Here is a 17,668-nt window from a genome sequence, read left to right as displayed (position 1 = left end):
TCACACTGATGTTACCTTGAAATAAAAATAAAATGCAGATACTCTTTTCAGGTCTTGATAAATGTATTACGATATTTTATAGCACTGCAACAGTTTCAAAAAAACTGATAAAAGCTTAAATTTCAATTGCGTTAATGACTGTATAACAATTCTTTATTCCTTTAACCCGATGTTCTGCTACAGTGGACATATAAAATATGTTCTTTAATGATTTTAAAAGAGGTCAAAACATTTTACAAAACACAATGGATAAATATTATATTCACAAATTAAATAAACTTATTAAAATTAAATTATTGGAATTATCTAGGAAGTTGATTACATTTTAATATAACGTATAAAAGAGTAAAACACACTATAAAGCGTATTCATTCAATTGAAAGAAAAAATTTAACTATACCAAAAGTAATTATTGTATCATTTTTGTTCATCTGAAAAAATAATGCACTAGGAATACCAATATTTATCTCAATGTATTTCTACATTATAACTTTTTTCGTTTGCATTTTTTGGTATAGCAATTTCAGCTTTTTTTTATCTACTTTTGAGGTCAAATTCCATTATATATAATTCAGGAATATTTATAATATACATCAAGGTAAATGAGAGATATGCGTTAAAGTAAAATAATATTAAATAGCAAATAAAATATTGATATTAATATTGTTTTACATTTACATTCCTGAATAATAAGTATAAAATTATACATAAAACATCACATTCTAAAAGACAGGGCAATTTTACATAAAGTAAAATAAATGTACTACATTCATAATGAAATTATGAGATACAACTTTCTATAGCGAAAAATTTTTTCTTGTCAAAATTTGCTTATAGGTTCGCTGAGTAATATTGATATCAAGTCATTTGGTCTGTACTTATATCTGAAAGAGTAATATCTTTGTGCACTGTGTGCAACAACTTGCGTGAGAAAACCTCTAAGTACTATCACACAATATTTAGAGATTTTAACCACAGTTTATGTGATTAATATTACAACGTCTATGTGACAGACACATCTAGGGACTGAAAAAAAAAAGAGCAGCGTCAAGAAATCAGCTGATTCATCAAGTGTAAAGTGATGAGTGACGTCGTTCTTATTGCATTTATCACACGCAATTTTTTAATTTTTTTTTTCACTTTTTTCTCTACTCTACAAGGAAAATAAATAAAAAAAGCCACCAAATGCAGCAACTCAATATTTCTCACATAACTACTAACTGATATCAACTAATACATTTTGCGCCGTTTTAGTCCGCAGATCGTTTCGAACGGCATTGAATTCTAAATTCCAGCAGCGGCACTTGACCTAGATATTCTATTTCACTTTTAAAAACAATTTGTTTAAGCATTGTAAAATCAATTATTTTTGGAATGTTTTATTCACGAGAAGTAACGATAATGTTACATCCAACAGTCTTTTAACTAATCATGTTCGCAGGCTTTCACGGCCATTTTCTGAAGTAGTTTGGCTTTTGGGTTGTAGCCGTGTCCTTGGCGAATAATTAACCGACGTTTCGGTCGACATTGCAGTCCCCATCATCAAGGAGCAGTTACCTACTGTAGGTAACTGATCCCTGATGATGGCGACCACAATGTCAACCGAAACGTCAGTGAATTATTCGCCAAGGACACGACTACAACCAAGTAGCCAAGCTAATTCAGTATTTTAAATAATTTTTTTTTGTTAGTAGAAATATTACACCGGTTCGGGTCCAGCAGTCTTGCGCACAGATGCACTCCAGAATGTCCAGCTCGGTATCACAGAGAGACGGCGCGCGCCGAGAGCGCTCTAGGGTCCGCGCGCCGCGCATCACCTGGGGGTCGCCGCGTTGGCGAGCCGCGGCCGGCGCAGCGCCGCCGCCAGCAAGATGGCCGCCGCGTGGAGCCACAGCGGCGCCTCGAGGCGCGCGGACGCCCCCAGCTCGCCGTGCTGCATGGCGGCCGGGTGCTCGCCTGCGGCACGGGCGGAACCCCATCCAGCGACTGCCCCCAGTCCCCGGGAACCGACACTCAAGTGAAACTTCTTTGGGCGCGATGGGAATTTTAATGCCAACGTTTCCCGCGAAACTTTGTTGTGAAACTTCTCCGACACGGAAAGGAGGTACTTGGCCAAATAGAGATCAAGACAGCACTTTGCTATATACGTTGCTGGGATCGTTTTCGTTCTCCTCTTTGTGCGATGAATCGCCCCCATCAAACAAAATTACTGAGAGAGATAGGTGAACGAAAGAATAAGACAGAGAAAACGAGCATGCGCTTGTTCCAGAAATATATATATATATATATATATATATATATATATATATATATATATACGTATCCTATACAGACAGCTGGGAGTGCCTCGAATTTTATATTTTGCTACCACTGCACTCGCGTTTCTTATTGTTCAACCAGCAGCGTAGAGAGCGCTGTTGGGACAATCCCAGCATTTCTTGCATTGATGGCACTGCATGCTTTGATTTTCATATTCCCTTCAGAGATTTGGCTAGTTCCAAATGGCAGAATTGTTTGAAGAAACAGTTACACGCACAGTTTTTATTATTTTATTTCAAAAAAATGAGTGAGACTTATTGTTAATTAATCGTTATTGATTTATAAATATTTATTGATATCTTGAACAGTTATTTTGAATTGAGTAATAGTTTTGTTAATTCATGTTTATTTAGAAAATTATCTTCTCTCTCTCTCTCGGCAGGTTTACCCCTTACGATATACTTACAAGTTGAGATTTGAATTGCCAAAGAAGTTTCATTTCTATCACGTGTACTGTGTTACATGCTATTTTGTTTCCAACATTTCGCACACCCGGTAAAATAGTGTCGTAACTCAAGAAATGAAAAATAAAAAATGTTGTAGATAACATAATAAGTTACATTATTGTACTGGGTTTTAATTACAAAATTTATATAATAAAATACTAAAGTGTTTGTATTTCAATATTATTTTTACACTAAAGAGACATAGAACAGTTACATTTACATTTTTTTTCAAGTTAAGTCCAAAATGGCATTTTTCGAGCAACGTCACTACTTTTCTAGCTGTGCGAAATTTTTGAAAACTCTAATTCAATAATTTTAATCATATTCGGCAGAAAGGAACCTGGCATCATCACATACAACCATTCAAGTAAATACTGCAGCACATAATGTATTCTGCCCACAAGTATTTTTTGCCTAGCCATAAATGGCGGCATTAAGCTAAATGAGGTTGTTGCTTTTTAGCAGAACATAGTAATAATAGAAAATGAAACATAATTACGTAGCTATATTAGTTTAAAACTAGAATGCTGGTTCTTTTCTGCAGAAAGTGATCATATTTAACAGTTGCTGACGCACCCTTAATACATTTTTTAATTTTTTTTTTTTGTTAGATTCCTGTCGACAGAGGTGTTATTCCAGATGACCACACACAACACAATAACAAGTATATTGAAGAAGTAATTGGCTTTAGTCCAATTTGCTGCAGGAACCTGTCCAGCATTCTCATGGCGTGATTTCGGAAATCGGCCAAGAAACGAAATCTGGAAGGTCGGACAAAGGATTTGAACCCGAGATCTCTGGAATTCGAGCCCAGTGTCGTATCCCTGTGACCCCTCGCTCCGTGGCTTTTATTCTTGGCTTTTGCACAACGTACAATAATTGGTACACAGTTTATCACCAAAACTGTCGAAATAATATTCCGTACGAAATGATGCTCGCTTCTGTTTGCTTATGGTATTAAAACAGGCACGCACTTTTATTGAATGAAATTATGCTGTAAGATAAAATAGATATTTTTAAATACACCTTCCAGTAAAAACACAACCTTGCTGCATTAATTTTATACACACTCTTAGAATCAATAAATGTGTGCGCCATGCAATATACTCATTTACTATAAATTAACTGATAAATTGGCCATAAATTTATTTCCGCAAGGTTTGCGTGCCCGTACAGTAGCTCATGTTTAGTCAATAGTTAAACACTTTAGTTGTTTTATGGAAGTGGCAGCAGGAGATAGGTACTCATCCTACAAATAGAGAAATGGATTTTCTATTAAAGTAAAATAAATTTGTGGCAAAAAATAAATCCCTTTTTATGCTGCTACTACAATATTCTTGCTACATGAAACTAAATGAAAGTTGTCACTGACTGATTTGAGACGATAACGAGAGAACACAAGTGAGTGAATGAAGAAACCCAATCAAAAACTATATCCATTCAGGATTTCAAAAGACAATGTAACAGTTAAACTATCATTTAATATTTATAAATAATCTTTATCAAAGAATAATCAACAAAATAAGGCTATGTGTAACGTAAAACGAAATGAGAACTAGTTTATTTAATACGTAAAGAGTAAAATAAAAACAGCAAAAAAGAAACCGAAAACTAACTCACTCAAAACACAGAGGAACCAACGTAAATAAAATACAACGAAAGCCTTTACGATGTTTTCGTGTTTAGGATCTGTCCCTATATTGAGGCAAGGCGCAATGAGTAACATTTCTATTTAGATTTTTACTTACATCTAAAGTTTCGCCTGAAGATGAGGACAGATCAGTCTTCCTAAAACTATATAAGTTTTGTATTTTCATAAAAATTTTCGAACATCAAAATGGTTTGCAGACCTCGTCTCCTCAATTATTTCTAGACATGTTTATTTTGAGCCCGCCAATCAAGCTACCACTTATACATCGCAGTTAGGCAAGAAGTACAGAGTGCTAGGATGTGCAATGCTTTGTACGAACAATTTTCTTTCTTTAAGTCCAGTTATTTCATTTCCCTTAATCTCAGGAACAAAAGTTTTTAATGCATAAGCAGTAGTGAAATTTTCAAGAAATTATATTTTCTTACAACAAAGGTTTAGACATATTCAATGGTTAATCGTATGAATGGTGAACTCACGTGCAAAATACGACAGTTAAGTATAAATAATTAGTGTATAAATACAATTGAGCATTACAAAATTTAAAATTTTGGTTTCTAAAAGACAATTAAATGAATAATTATGGCGGGGATAATTAAATATGGCTTTCAAAACTGTTCAGAGTACAGCAAATGGTTTGAACACTGAACACAATAAGTAGCTTTGAACTTTATTCTAAGAAATAAACGAAGCATAAAAAGTTAATTTTTTTATGCTTTGTTCTAAGTGATAAACGTAGTATAAAATGTTAAAGTTATTACATTTTAGACCCATTAGTTTTATTACTTTCTAATGTCGAACAATATTAAAATATATTCAACAACGTTCAATAAAACTATTAAATATAATTGTTTCTTTCTTTCGTAAGAGCATTATTATATCCATGAAATAAAACCTGAACTATGATCTTTTTTATATTATAAAAGTTTTATAACTTAAGTGGATTAATTAAACAAGCTTAAGTACCCGGCGTTGCCCGGGCTAAACACATAATAATATAAGGACCATCACTACCGAGTTTCATGTCTGTAGGAAATAAACTTGTAAATGGGAAATTTGGATTTTAAAGTCCCGTTGATTGCACAATCTCGGTGCGTCAAGGCTACGCCAAGGGACGCCAATCTTCAGCTTCATTTTGTGGGAAGGCAGGTAACAACTAGGCAAGACGTGATGGACGCACCAAACGATAGCGCGTTACAAATTACAGGCAACGCAAATTATTAACGAAGTTCTAAACTAATCTTATTAGCGCTTTTATTTCGCTACCAACCGCAAGCCTCACTAAGCGCATGGGTTTCGCCAAGGAGAAAAAAGGGTGTTGTCTGTAAATTCGCTTTACGGACGATAATTTTACGTGATAACTTTATAAGAAAACATTGATGAAAAATTGCATACTTTTTAGTTTTCAAATATTATTTACAGTTTTTGAAAATTTAATTTAAATAATTTGTTTAAATATAATAACGGACAATTGGTTATAGAAATAAATTGAAATAAAATTAATATTAGTAAATTGTTAATTTTAAATGACGAAATTGGACAAATAAATCAAATTTTTTAAATAGATGCTTTTAAAAGCCCGCTTTAACCTGTTTGATATTATAGAAGATTTTCTCGCACGGTGGTTGGCTGGTTCTTCCACGCTCAGGCGGAACGTGACAATGGGTCATGCTTTTACTTGCGTGCAGCCGGCGTTCATAGATTTATAAGACGTTATCACGTCAAAAATAGGAAGTTGTAAGACCTTATCATATGACCATGTGGCGGACACAGAGAAATGAAACAAACACACTGTTTGTGTGTCTATCACCTACCTCGTACGATTTTCTATAATAAAATTCAATATATCGTTTTTGTCATTCCCTTTGGAATGTAATTTCATAATCACATGTACTATATGTCACTCTCCTGCCCATAAACTATCTATATGCAAAAAATCATGTTTCTCTGGTGCTGTGTGAAAGAAGGATAATCAGACAAACATACTTTCGCATTTATAGTATTGTATTAGTAGGGAATAGTCGTGGGTAAAATTTTAGGAATTATATAAAAATAGCTTTCGTTACATATAAATATAGTTTTAATTGAATTTCGTTACATTCGTTATATTACATATAATTTTGAACGAAATCGCAAAAAAAAAGAAACTAAAGTTCTGAAATGTTGTATTTTTGAAACGAATTATAAGTACTTCGTAAACATCTCAGGTGTTCGATTTGTAAAAGTTATGCAAATATATTATTAAAATTTTTTTTTATCTGCAAGTAAAATCTCGTGCAATTATTAAACAACTGGTCTGAGAATGTTTGTGAGCGATTTCAGCAAGTATACTTGTTTAGTTAAAACTTAACACGCATTCATATTATAAACTAGAATTTTAGTTTTCTTTGGTTCCAAACAATGTTATAAAATATCATAATCCTTACTAATTGTTTTAATAATTTAGCACTTACGACGACTAGCAATGAATACCACGTCCATTTAAATTTCGTCCATATAACTTATTTTATTATTTTTTGTAATGTTTTGTTTGGAAAATCTTGTTTTTTAAATTATAACTCTGTTTAATATATTTTTTTTGTTTAAGACTACATTGAAAGAAAATAAGAATTAACTTACAGTTTAAAACAATAATTGTGAAAATAAAATTTAAAAAAATAACAAATAGTTTTTTAATAATCTAAAATCTTTACAAAAGTGATTTTAGTTTACAATTTAAAATGTGCAAATGGTTTGCTGTCATAACAACAAAACAAATAGACTCATTTCATTGTCGCGTGTACCTCACACATATCTGTTTAAATACGCGTGCTGTTTCAAGGGAAGTTATTGACGTCAAGCGTTGCCATGGAAACACTAAGCTCCAATCGGCTTCGCTGAATTACACATATACTATTTCCACGTCTGAGTTCTGGCTTCTCGGTTAAGCACGTTCTGTGCCTAATAAATGTTACATTCGGGTGGGCAAAGGATAACCTTTGCGAGCAACACAAAGGGTTTTGGACAGAAGTCCTGGAATTACTAACAAGTAACACTTAAAAAAAAATTCTCATGGCATTCCTATTGATTAAAATTTATTCCAGCTTTGAAGCTTCACTAACCCAAGATAAAAGGGAAAGTCTATACAGCTAGCTTAAAGTCAGTTTAAAAGTGTTTATTACAAAAGTTGTTTGAATTCGAATTTTATTTTCGTTGTTTTTGTTGGAGTAAAAGCGTTTGAGGCATGTTCCTACATTGCGTGTAAAATGTGTAGCACGGCGTTAGAAAAAAAATGTTTTAATGGGAAGCTTTAAAAATAAAGTTCCAGGTGACTATCTAACGTTAAGAATTTGAGCTTCAGACCACATATTTAAAACAATTATTTCAAATCTTTTTACACCTAGGACACATGTCCCTCATGTAATACGGACAAAGTACTGCTATATATTTAAACCTACTTGAGTCTACTTGATCTGAGACTGTTAAAGCAAGCTTAATACATTGTTTAAAGTTTTCGCTGTAAACTTATAAGGTCACCGCACTATGATAATTTGGGATATTATTAATAAGGTAAAACAAACTTTAATTCTTTTTTACAGTTTTCATGCTATAAAATAAACAAAGGGGCGTATAAGGTATTTCAGTATAACAGTGCTATGTGACCTACGTTTAGGAGAAAACATTTATAAAGAGCCTACAGTTAAAAAAAAATTGAAGTAATTTTTTTTAGTTTTTCAAAACCGTACTAGCAACCTATTGTTAAACCGCCACACAGGTTAAGATTGTTTTGTAACACATTTTTTAATATACTTATAGCTTGAATAAAGTGGTATGTATACTAACGTGAATAGCCTAATATATTAAAATAGTTGTCATTCCTTTATACAAAACAGAAGATAAAAAAAACGCATTTCGTCTTTAATTTAAAAATTGGCACATAAGATAAAACTTACGTCATGATTCAGTTTTAACTATTTTACTTAGAGCCCTACCGGATGGCACATACATACATCATGAAGTAATTCTGGTGATGCTTTATGCTGCTATGTGGCAATGACATTTTGAAAATGAAGGTTTTTAAAGTCGTCAGATTAGAGTTGACTGAGTAAACGAATTAGGGTTTCAAGTACCTTCAATTGAAGATACGAAGAGGGAAAGGAACATTGACCGAATGCATGGGTTGTGAGCTAGGTTGGTGAGGGGGGAGGGTGGTAGCACCCCGAAAAACCTACCGGCTCACGGTAACGTCCGCCAAGTTTCCCATCGGACAAATTTCCTGGGCTCTACCTCGCCGGGATTCAAGCCCACATCGTATTTGTAGGAGGCGAGTGTTCTTTCGATCCAAACTCTGTAAACTTCTCCCGCTAATTATTGTTACCATATATATATATATATATATATATATATATATATATATATATATATACATATATTAATACAATAAGCACTCAAATACATTTGGTACCATTACATAATTCTTTTTATTAATGAGTTAAACTTATTTGAAGTTAAAATAGTTTATTATTGAATTTTTTATATTTTTATGTTTATTATTGAATATTTGTCTGTTTTCTGTTTGTCGGTTTCAGTATCGAGCAAAAACTACTGAACATATTTTGATGAAACGTTTTTGTTTAAATGATTATGGTAAAACTTAACATATTTTATCTCGTTACGATGACATATATATGTGTGTGTGTTTATTTTCAAGTCCAGATTGTTTACTTCAGTAAGGTTGTTAGTATTTTAACGGTAGGGTTTTCTGTTCAGCTCTTTCTTATACATAATCGTTTAAACATAATAACTCTAATGTTCGTGTTGATGACCGAACTGCTAAGTTAATAATACGGTGGGCGTTAATTAATATAATTTGAGGTTAATAATCTAAAAAAATAAATTTCCCATTCCCCCCAGGGAGGTCTATTTTAGCGAACTTAATCTTTTTGGACAACTTATAAAATTGATACGTGTCTTGTGTTTGACGATGACGTTCACATTTGATGAAATGATGTACATACATATTTTTATGGCTGTCAACTGCTCATTCAGGAATAATTAGATTGGAATGTTGGGTTTACAACACCTCTAAGACTACAGTAGGCTGCTAACCCCGTGTGAAGGGGTTTAGATGGATCCTTGAAAGGAAAATTTGTTGGGAGAGGAGAATGAGTAGGGGAAAAGCGCTAGCGAATAGCTTATAGTTCACTAACCCACGATCATTTCTCGACCTTATCCAAAGTTCGCTGATCGCTCGTGTAAAAATAAACATAATTATAATAAATTTGATGCATTTTCACGATTTTAGAACATTAAAAATATTAATAATACAACCTAGCGTTCATTTTAGTTACTGCAGCCTAGACACTAAAAAATACGACCCTCCGGAGTAGAAAAAAAGATAAAATTTTCGAGAGAAATCTTTTACGTTTTGCACATGTCGATAGGAAGTTAGAAGTTTTCGCGTATACAATACTTAGCAAATTTATGATATTTAAAGTCAAAACGAGAACGACCCTCGCCCAATTTTTCTCAGTTGGAGCGAAAAACAATTTTTGATCAAATTAAGTTTAACGCTAATGCCTTACTGATGAGTTACTATTAACTTTGTTTAACTTTGATTATGATTACCATTTCAACGACGTATCCTAGCTAGTTCCTGTCAAGAGTTTGCGGACGTATTATTATTAAAACCAAAATATTCGCAGAAATTTAAGTGAAAATCAGTATAAAAATTGAACATTACAAAATATTTAAATATGTCGTCCTATATGACTCGTAAATAGGCTCGAAATTATAGAAAACGCAGAGTAAAGCTCTTATCGAAAGGAATGTAAAAAGGCTTAAATGTACAGTGCTGAGCGAAAACAATAAACTTGTGATTCATCTATTCCGTAAAAATTATACTACTCTGTGTGACCAGTGTGTTAAAGATATTGATATATTTACTACACATTAATACTAATCACTTTTATTTGCTTTATCGTACCGTTTTCACTATAAATCTACGGCGCGGTCACAAATGCGTTTTTCTGTTTTGTTTTATTTTTGCTAACATGTTGTTATCTTTATAACAGACACCCACTTCTCAGACACTTCCTCCACGACATAACCTATCGTTTCCTTTTACGAGTGTCCGGTTCGAGGTCAGCAAATACAGTGAAAAGTCTTTAATCCAAAACTAAACGGTTCGTCATATTCTATAATCCGGCACCAATCGAACGTCTACCGTTCACCTGTTCAAGGATCGATTCCAGCTGTTAACCTTGGTTGCATTACTGCGCTGCCAGCGTTATCAGTTCGCTCGGAGTTTATCGTTAATGTTTGTTTTCATTTCAGTGCGTTGTTTCCTGTTTGCTAGCGGGTAAAGTTTCCGCAATTATTTAAGGAAGTAAAAACGGTCGCAACGTAATATCAAGGGACTTTTTTAAAACAGTAAATGTCATCTCAATTTTTTTAATTTTATAGAGAAATTAATATAACTTATTTTAAAAAAACATTTTACTCTATAGTAACATTTTTTTTGTATTCGAGTTAATACTGTATACACGTTCGATAATCAAGTAAAATCGCTAAAATAGCAAAGCCGTGGTCCTGTTAGTACCATATTAAAGAAATTTCATTTACGAGTTTTCCTTTGAAGTTGCTTGACTTGATGTAGCCTATTTAGCCGCGTCGAGGACAAAGGTTTCACCGACGTTTGGGTCGAAATTGCAGTCGCCATCTTAAGGGTATTGCAACCTTCGACCTCGACGCGGCTTAATTCCACAAGTTAAGAAAATTCAGACAATGGCCAGGAAAGCCTTCGATATTTATTTTATGGTTTCTTTCTTGGAATGAGGAGTATGGAGATTGGATATATCCGTAAATATAAATGTTTTTGGGACGGGAGCTAGAAGGTGAAGAGTATATGAGGTACAGGAGAGTAGAGTAGATAATGAAGAATAGAGGGGTACAAGTAAAATTTGTAGGGCAGATGAAGTAGAATATAGGATGCAGAGTAGGAACAGAAGAGATAGTAGAGCAGGGGAGCTATGGTAGATAAGGTAAAGTTGAGGAGTAAGTGTACAGAAGTTAGAACAGAGGAGGTACAGTAGTAGAGTTAGTGTAGAGAGGTATTGCATAGTAATTAGATTAAATGAAGTAGAGTATAAGAGGAAGATTAGATGTGGTAGAGCAAAGTAAATATCATAGAGGAGTTAAAGCGTAGCAGTAAGTTTATAGAAAGTACAACATATGAAATAAAGTAATGGAGTTAGTGAGTTGAAGTATTGTATAGTAATTAGATTAGAAGAAGTAGTGGAGGAAGAGTAGATGTAAATCATAGCGTATATAGTAGATGATGTAAAGTAGAGGAGTTAGTTTATATGAGGTAAAACATAGGAGGTAAAGCAAATGATTTAAAGTAGGTCATTAGAGTAGATATGGTAGAGAATATGAGGTACATTTAATGAGTTAGTGTAGATAAGGTAGAGTATAAGATGTAGAGTATGTGAGGTTGAGTGTATGAGGTAGTATAGGAGGTAAAGAAGAGGATGTAAGGTAAGTGTGGTACAGCAAATGAGGTAAAGTAAATGAATTAGTGTAGATGAGGATATGAAGTAAGATAGAGGAAGCAGATAAAATGTGGCAAAGAAGATAAGTTAATGTATATGAGTTAGCATAGACGTAGAGTATGTGAGACTGAGTGCATGAGGTAGCAGATGAGGTAAGGTAGAGGACGCAGAGCAGAGGTGGTAGAGCAGATTAGTTAGCGCAGAGGAGCTAGAGTATGCGAGGTTGAGTGGACGAGGCAGCATAGGGAGTAAGGTAGAGGAGGCAGAGCAGAGGTGGTAGAGGAGCTAGAGTATGCGAAGTTGAGTGGACGAGGCAGCAGAGGGAGTAAGGTAGAGGAGGCAGAGCAGAGGTGGTAGAGGAGCTAGAGTATGCGAGGTTGAGCGGACGAGGCAGCAGAGGGAGTAAGGTAGAGGAGGCAGAGCAGAGGTGGTAGAGGAGCTAGAGTATGCGAGGTTGAGCGGACGAGGCAGCAGAGGGAGTAAGGTAGAGGAGGCAGAGCAGAGGTGGTAGAGGAGCTAGAGTATGCGAGGTTGAGCGGACGAGGCAGCAGAGGGAGTAAGGTAGAGGAGGCAGAGCAGAGGTGGTAGAGGAGCTAGAGTATGCGAGGTTGAGCGGACGAGGCAGCAGAGGGAGTAAGGTAGAGGAGGCAGAGCAGAGGTGGTAGAGGAGCTAGAGTATGCGAGGTTGAGCGGACGAGGCAGCAGAGGGAGTAAGGTAGAGGAGGCAGAGCAGAGGTGGTAGAGGAGCTAGAGTATGCGAGGTTGAGCGGACGAGGCAGCAGAGGGAGTAAGGTAGAGGAGGCAGAGCAGAGGTGGTAGAGGAGCTAGAGTATGCGAGGTTGAGCGGACGAGGCAGCAGAGGGAGTAAGGTAGAGGAGGCAGAGCAGAGGTGGTAGAGGAGCTAGAGTATGCGAGGTTGAGCGGACGAGGCAGCAGAGGGAGTAAGGTAGAGGAGGCAGAGCAGAGGTGGTAGAGGAGCTAGAGTATGCGAGGTTGAGCGGACGAGGCAGCAGAGGGAGTAAGGTAGAGGAGGCAGAGCAGAGGTGGTAGAGGAGCTAGAGTATGCGAAGTTGAGTGGACGAGGCAGCAGAGGGAGTAAGGTAGAGGAGGCAGAGCAGAGGTGGTAGAGGAGCTAGAGTACGCGAGGTTGAGCGGACGAGGCAGCAGAGGGAGTAAGGTAGAGGAGGCAGAGCAGAGGTGGTAGAGGAGCTAGAGTATGCGAGGTTGAGCGGACGAGGCAGCAGAGGGAGTAAGGTAGAGGAGGCAGAGCAGAGGTGGTAGAGGAGCTAGAGTATGCGAGGTTGAGCGGACGAGGCAGCAGAGGGAGTAAGGTAGAGGAGGCAGAGCAGAGGTGGTAGAGGAGCTAGAGTATGCGAGGTTGAGCGGACGAGGCAGCAGAGCGGGAGAAGCAGAGGAGACCCACCGTTGAGCACGTGCACCCACACGCTGGCCGGGTTGGCGTTGGAAGGTACGCAGGTGTAGTTCCCGGAGTCGCCGAGCGCCGCCTTGGTGACCAGCAGCTTGCTGGTGGTGCCCGCCTCGGTCTTCTCCGTCTCGAGGCTGATGCCGCCGCGCGGCGAGTCGAAGTCCAGCACGCCGCCGCCGTGGTACCACAGCACGGAGCTGGGCGGCGACGAGTGCACGTTCAACGAGCACGTCAGGCTGATGGTGCTGCCCTTCTTCACGTACACCTCGTCGGGCCCCCAGATGCTGGCCTGCGCCGCTGCCGTGAGGGAACACACATGAGTCCCGCGAGCCATGGAGGTCAGGAGCTAGGAAATCTCAGGAAAGGGCATTTTGTAACTTGTTTCGACCTCTCCGCCGCCATATTGTGACGCCCAAAACATTGCGGGAAGAGTTTTCCAAAACGTGAATGAATTAATATCTCCTTCGTTAAACAATCACGTTGAACGTCCTTTAAATCTTTTTTCACGATGCAAACGCTACACTTCAGCCAATGTTTTGGGCGTTCAAACAACATGAGCCGAAAAAAAAGGCTTCGCGGCTACCACGTACTCATGCAGACTTTTGGCCATCCCATGGTTTGTGAGATCTTTGCCATGTAAACAATTAAGGTCAAAATGAAAACGTTACCATTTCTTATCTGGAGAGACTTCTTTGTTTAAGAACACTTACTCGTGATTACATTTTTACGATTCTTCCTAGCGGGTTCCTTTCAAGCTATCGTATCATATTATAACATTAGCTTTTAAACAGATAAGGAATGTTTGGGTTACCAAGATGACTTCAACTTGAGAAAACTAATACCTCAATGTTTATAGCGACGGTTTCTGGCATATGTTTCACGGCAAACGAGTGTGCCTTGTGGCCGCAGCAAAAATACAGTTAATTTAAAATGCATAATACTATAGTATTTCTTTTTTGTTCATTTTGGCAGGTTACATTAATCATGTAAACGCAAATAATCTTGCAGAATTAGTAGTTAAATTTGCTTCAATTTTTACAGCTAGCCTGCAAATATTGTAAAGAGAATGTATGAGACTTGCGGACACAATTTTGAAAATGCACATGATTCATTATGTTCAGGTAATCGTAATTCCCCTTTTTGTACGGACTCTAAAGAAGAAGCTAAGCAGCGTTAAGTTTAGGTGTGCCGAAAGGTAGGCAGTAAGCGACGCTCGTGCGCATAGCGGGAATGCCTAAATTCCAGGCGTTAAAACCGTGTTCATGTTAAAGAGGACTAAAAGAGCAGAGAAGGGGCGTCTCCGAAAATTGGCTCGCAAACAATTTTTTTTCTTCTTTCCAAAAGTCTATCGCTCCAAAGAAGCTTGTCACAACGTGTCGGAAGCATAATGGACAGGCTGACGAGATCTTCTGAGTTGGGACCCGTGAGCTGCTGTCATCTCTGAATGGGCGTGGCGTGAACTGAGACCATTAGCAGTGACGAGGAGGGAGAGACTGGGTGAACATTAAAGGAGAGACTTGAGTTAAGTACCCCCTTGCTGTCAATGTGCACTGGGGCTCCACGGACTGCGGAATTCTACCAGACGTGAATACACACTCGGCGATTGGGACGAATTTAACCTTTTTTTCCCATAGCAATTACGTTTGATCAAAGTTCAGTCGTTGTAAAATCCTCTCATTAAGATTTTTTATCACTTTTCTTTAATTAATTGTTTTTTTAACGTTCTTCAACTGAAAGAAATACTAAATAAAATTGTGCACGTGGAGTTCACGCATGAAAAAAGTGAAACCTCTTTCTTTTTAGGAAAAGATAGCGATAAATTGTTTTCATTTTCGATCAAACTATCCACTTTAAAATGTTTATTAATTATAACTATATTGCATGAACCAAGATTTTGTAGTCACACGAATAAATAAATTGTAGATCAATAAAATAAAATGACAGCGTCAATCGTCAGCCGTTACGAAAACTGAGGAGTAGACAAACACAAGCAGCGTTACGAGGATTCTGTAGCATCCATTCTGCGTCATTTCTATCTCTCTCCTGCCGTCTCCTCTTCCGGCTCTTACAACTCGCATATACACAAATAACCTATTAGCCCCCCCCCCCCCCCAACTACGTTGTGTCTTCCCATTCAACCGCTAGCGCATGCGTTGCATGCGTTAGAATAACGTCGCCACTGACGCACTCTCCTTATCTACCGGTACCCCCACCACGTACCTAACTATTCCTCTGTCATACGATCGGAATTTTCGTAACGCTCGAAAATTGTTGCCCCCTCAGTAAAGACGTTTCACTTCGTAACTATTTTAAACAAAATAAAATGATTTTCTTTAACATTTTTGTGTTGCAAAATGTAAAATTAAATTTTTATTAATATTTTTTGGAGGCCTACTCGTTTAAACATCTTATTGGATAACTGAATATCAAACATTGAAACATGTGTCTATCGTAACTCTTCAAACTTAAAATTTCTTAACTGTACGAAAAGAACTTTATCCTGTACACATCCTGATGTTATAGTGTATTAGGTGAATTTTACACCACGCTGTGGGGAATTATTTTGCGCTAAAATAAAAGGAAGCATACATGTACAAAGAAAAAAAAAAGTTTACCAGATAAAAGATTAACATAAGAATATATAAAGTTACGTGTTGCTCACTCGAACCTCAATCCATTATTTTGTTATTGTTTGTGAAATACTAACGCTGGTAGGATAGTTTGAGATCCTTCTGTGAATACTAATTAATGGTTACTTTTATTATTTTTGGGATTGTGTATTTACCGTTAAAAGAAGTGTTTTAAAATAAATTACAGATACCTATAATGCTTTATTCTGATTGAAAACGTGAAAAGTGCAATGCTCTAAAACATAGTTTTTTTTCATATGAAACAGTTTTTATTTAAAAATTACTTTAAGATTTATACATTATAATTATAATTTACTAGCTGAATTATCTTACGTTAAAGGCTTGGACTTGCTTTTCACCGCAAAGGTTTTTTTTTTTGTAATCCCTCTATATATATCGAATTCGCTATCAATTTAACTATCAGCATTTTTTTCACCATATTGTTAAATATTTTAACAGAAAAATTTCCAACACAAGTATGCTTATTAGTAAAGATTATTTATAAATGTGTTCTCTATGAAAAATGAAAATTGTGTTAAATAGCACAAAATGATGGATAGCTATGTAATCAATGTAGATAAAACAGTTTAAGCTAGGAACTATAAATTTGATTGCTTAAGTTTGACGTGGAATAAACAAGAAAAGATTCCATAACAAAATGAGTCGGTAATAAACCATCTTTGAGATCGGAACTATATTTCGACAGTGGTGAAAATTGTAATAAAATAATCAAATGATGACTGAAAAATTTCATATATATTCTACGAATTTTTAATGAGTAATTCTACGAAAGTCACTAAGTAATTTTAACATTTTAGTTCATGAATTGTAATAATTCTTATAAAATGTAAATCGACATGTGATTGTGCAAAATAACCCTTGGTTCACGGTAAAATATGATCTAGAAGACTATTCCACTAGTGCAATAAACGAAACCCAGCTACAAAGCCAAGATTAGCTGTGTGACTTAGAAACAGATCTTCAACTTCAAGACATCCAAGTACATCATTTAAGAAGGAGTCCACTCCACGTACCGAAGGAAGAAAGCGACTTCGCCGGATTATTCCCGGATTCAACCTGCAGTCGTATCCATGGTTAGACCGTTTCGCTGAATCCCTGGACCAAGATTATGTTCGTGGTTCGTGACGTGTGTTAGTTTCTGCGTGTAGCCGACAGATACGACGAGTCTTCTTTAGAAACATGAAGTGTTTCTGGTAGATATCACAGTCTCCAAAAAAGGTATTGTCTGTTTTTGCAAATATCTTATTACACTAATTACACTATTGTTCTTGATGTCGGGCCTTAAGGTAATGCCATGTTAGTTAAACTCATACCATCGTTTTTTGTTAACATCTTGTTTGAACGCAATCGTTTTGATGATAATCGTTGCCAAATGACATAATTAACTATTTAACTTGACAAGATTAGTGATTTACATTTAGCTTCACACACTGTTATTCATATCCTTTAACTGAATTACTTTAACGAAGCGTTGAGTTAAGCCTGAGCATACACATATAATTTCATATAATTTATATTGAATTAAAATTTCTTAATAAGTAAACATTTGAGGTTAAAATTTCAATAATATTTGGTTGAGATGGTGTTTGATATTGATAGAATTTTTGCAACAGTTAGTATCATTGAAATCCTAAGGTGAACTGCAT

At 36.3% G+C, this 17,668-nt stretch overlaps 1 protein-coding gene across 1 annotated transcript in view; it reads right to left on the bottom strand.

Moving 5' to 3' along the window:
• Window positions 1–1,813: 1,813 nt before the first annotated feature.
• LOC134528645 (transmembrane and immunoglobulin domain-containing protein 1-like) overlaps window positions 1,814–17,668 on the bottom strand; it is a 39,003-nt gene continuing 23,148 nt past the window's right edge. Inside the window, exons 4-5 of the mRNA XM_063362443.1 lie at window positions 13,369–13,668; window positions 1,814–1,956 (exon numbers count right to left, since the gene is read on the bottom strand). Of these exons, the coding sequence (XP_063218513.1) occupies window positions 1,814–1,956; window positions 13,369–13,668 (443 nt within the window). The remainder of the gene's footprint in view (window positions 1,957–13,368; window positions 13,669–17,668) is intronic.

This window comes from Bacillus rossius, chromosome 1, assembly GCF_032445375.1.
Source record: "Bacillus rossius redtenbacheri isolate Brsri chromosome 1, Brsri_v3, whole genome shotgun sequence".
NCBI classification, from domain to species: domain Eukaryota; kingdom Metazoa; phylum Arthropoda; class Insecta; order Phasmatodea; family Bacillidae; genus Bacillus; species Bacillus rossius.
The sequence above is the reverse complement of the archived record's forward strand: the minus strand, read 5'-3'. Positions and strand labels throughout refer to the sequence as shown.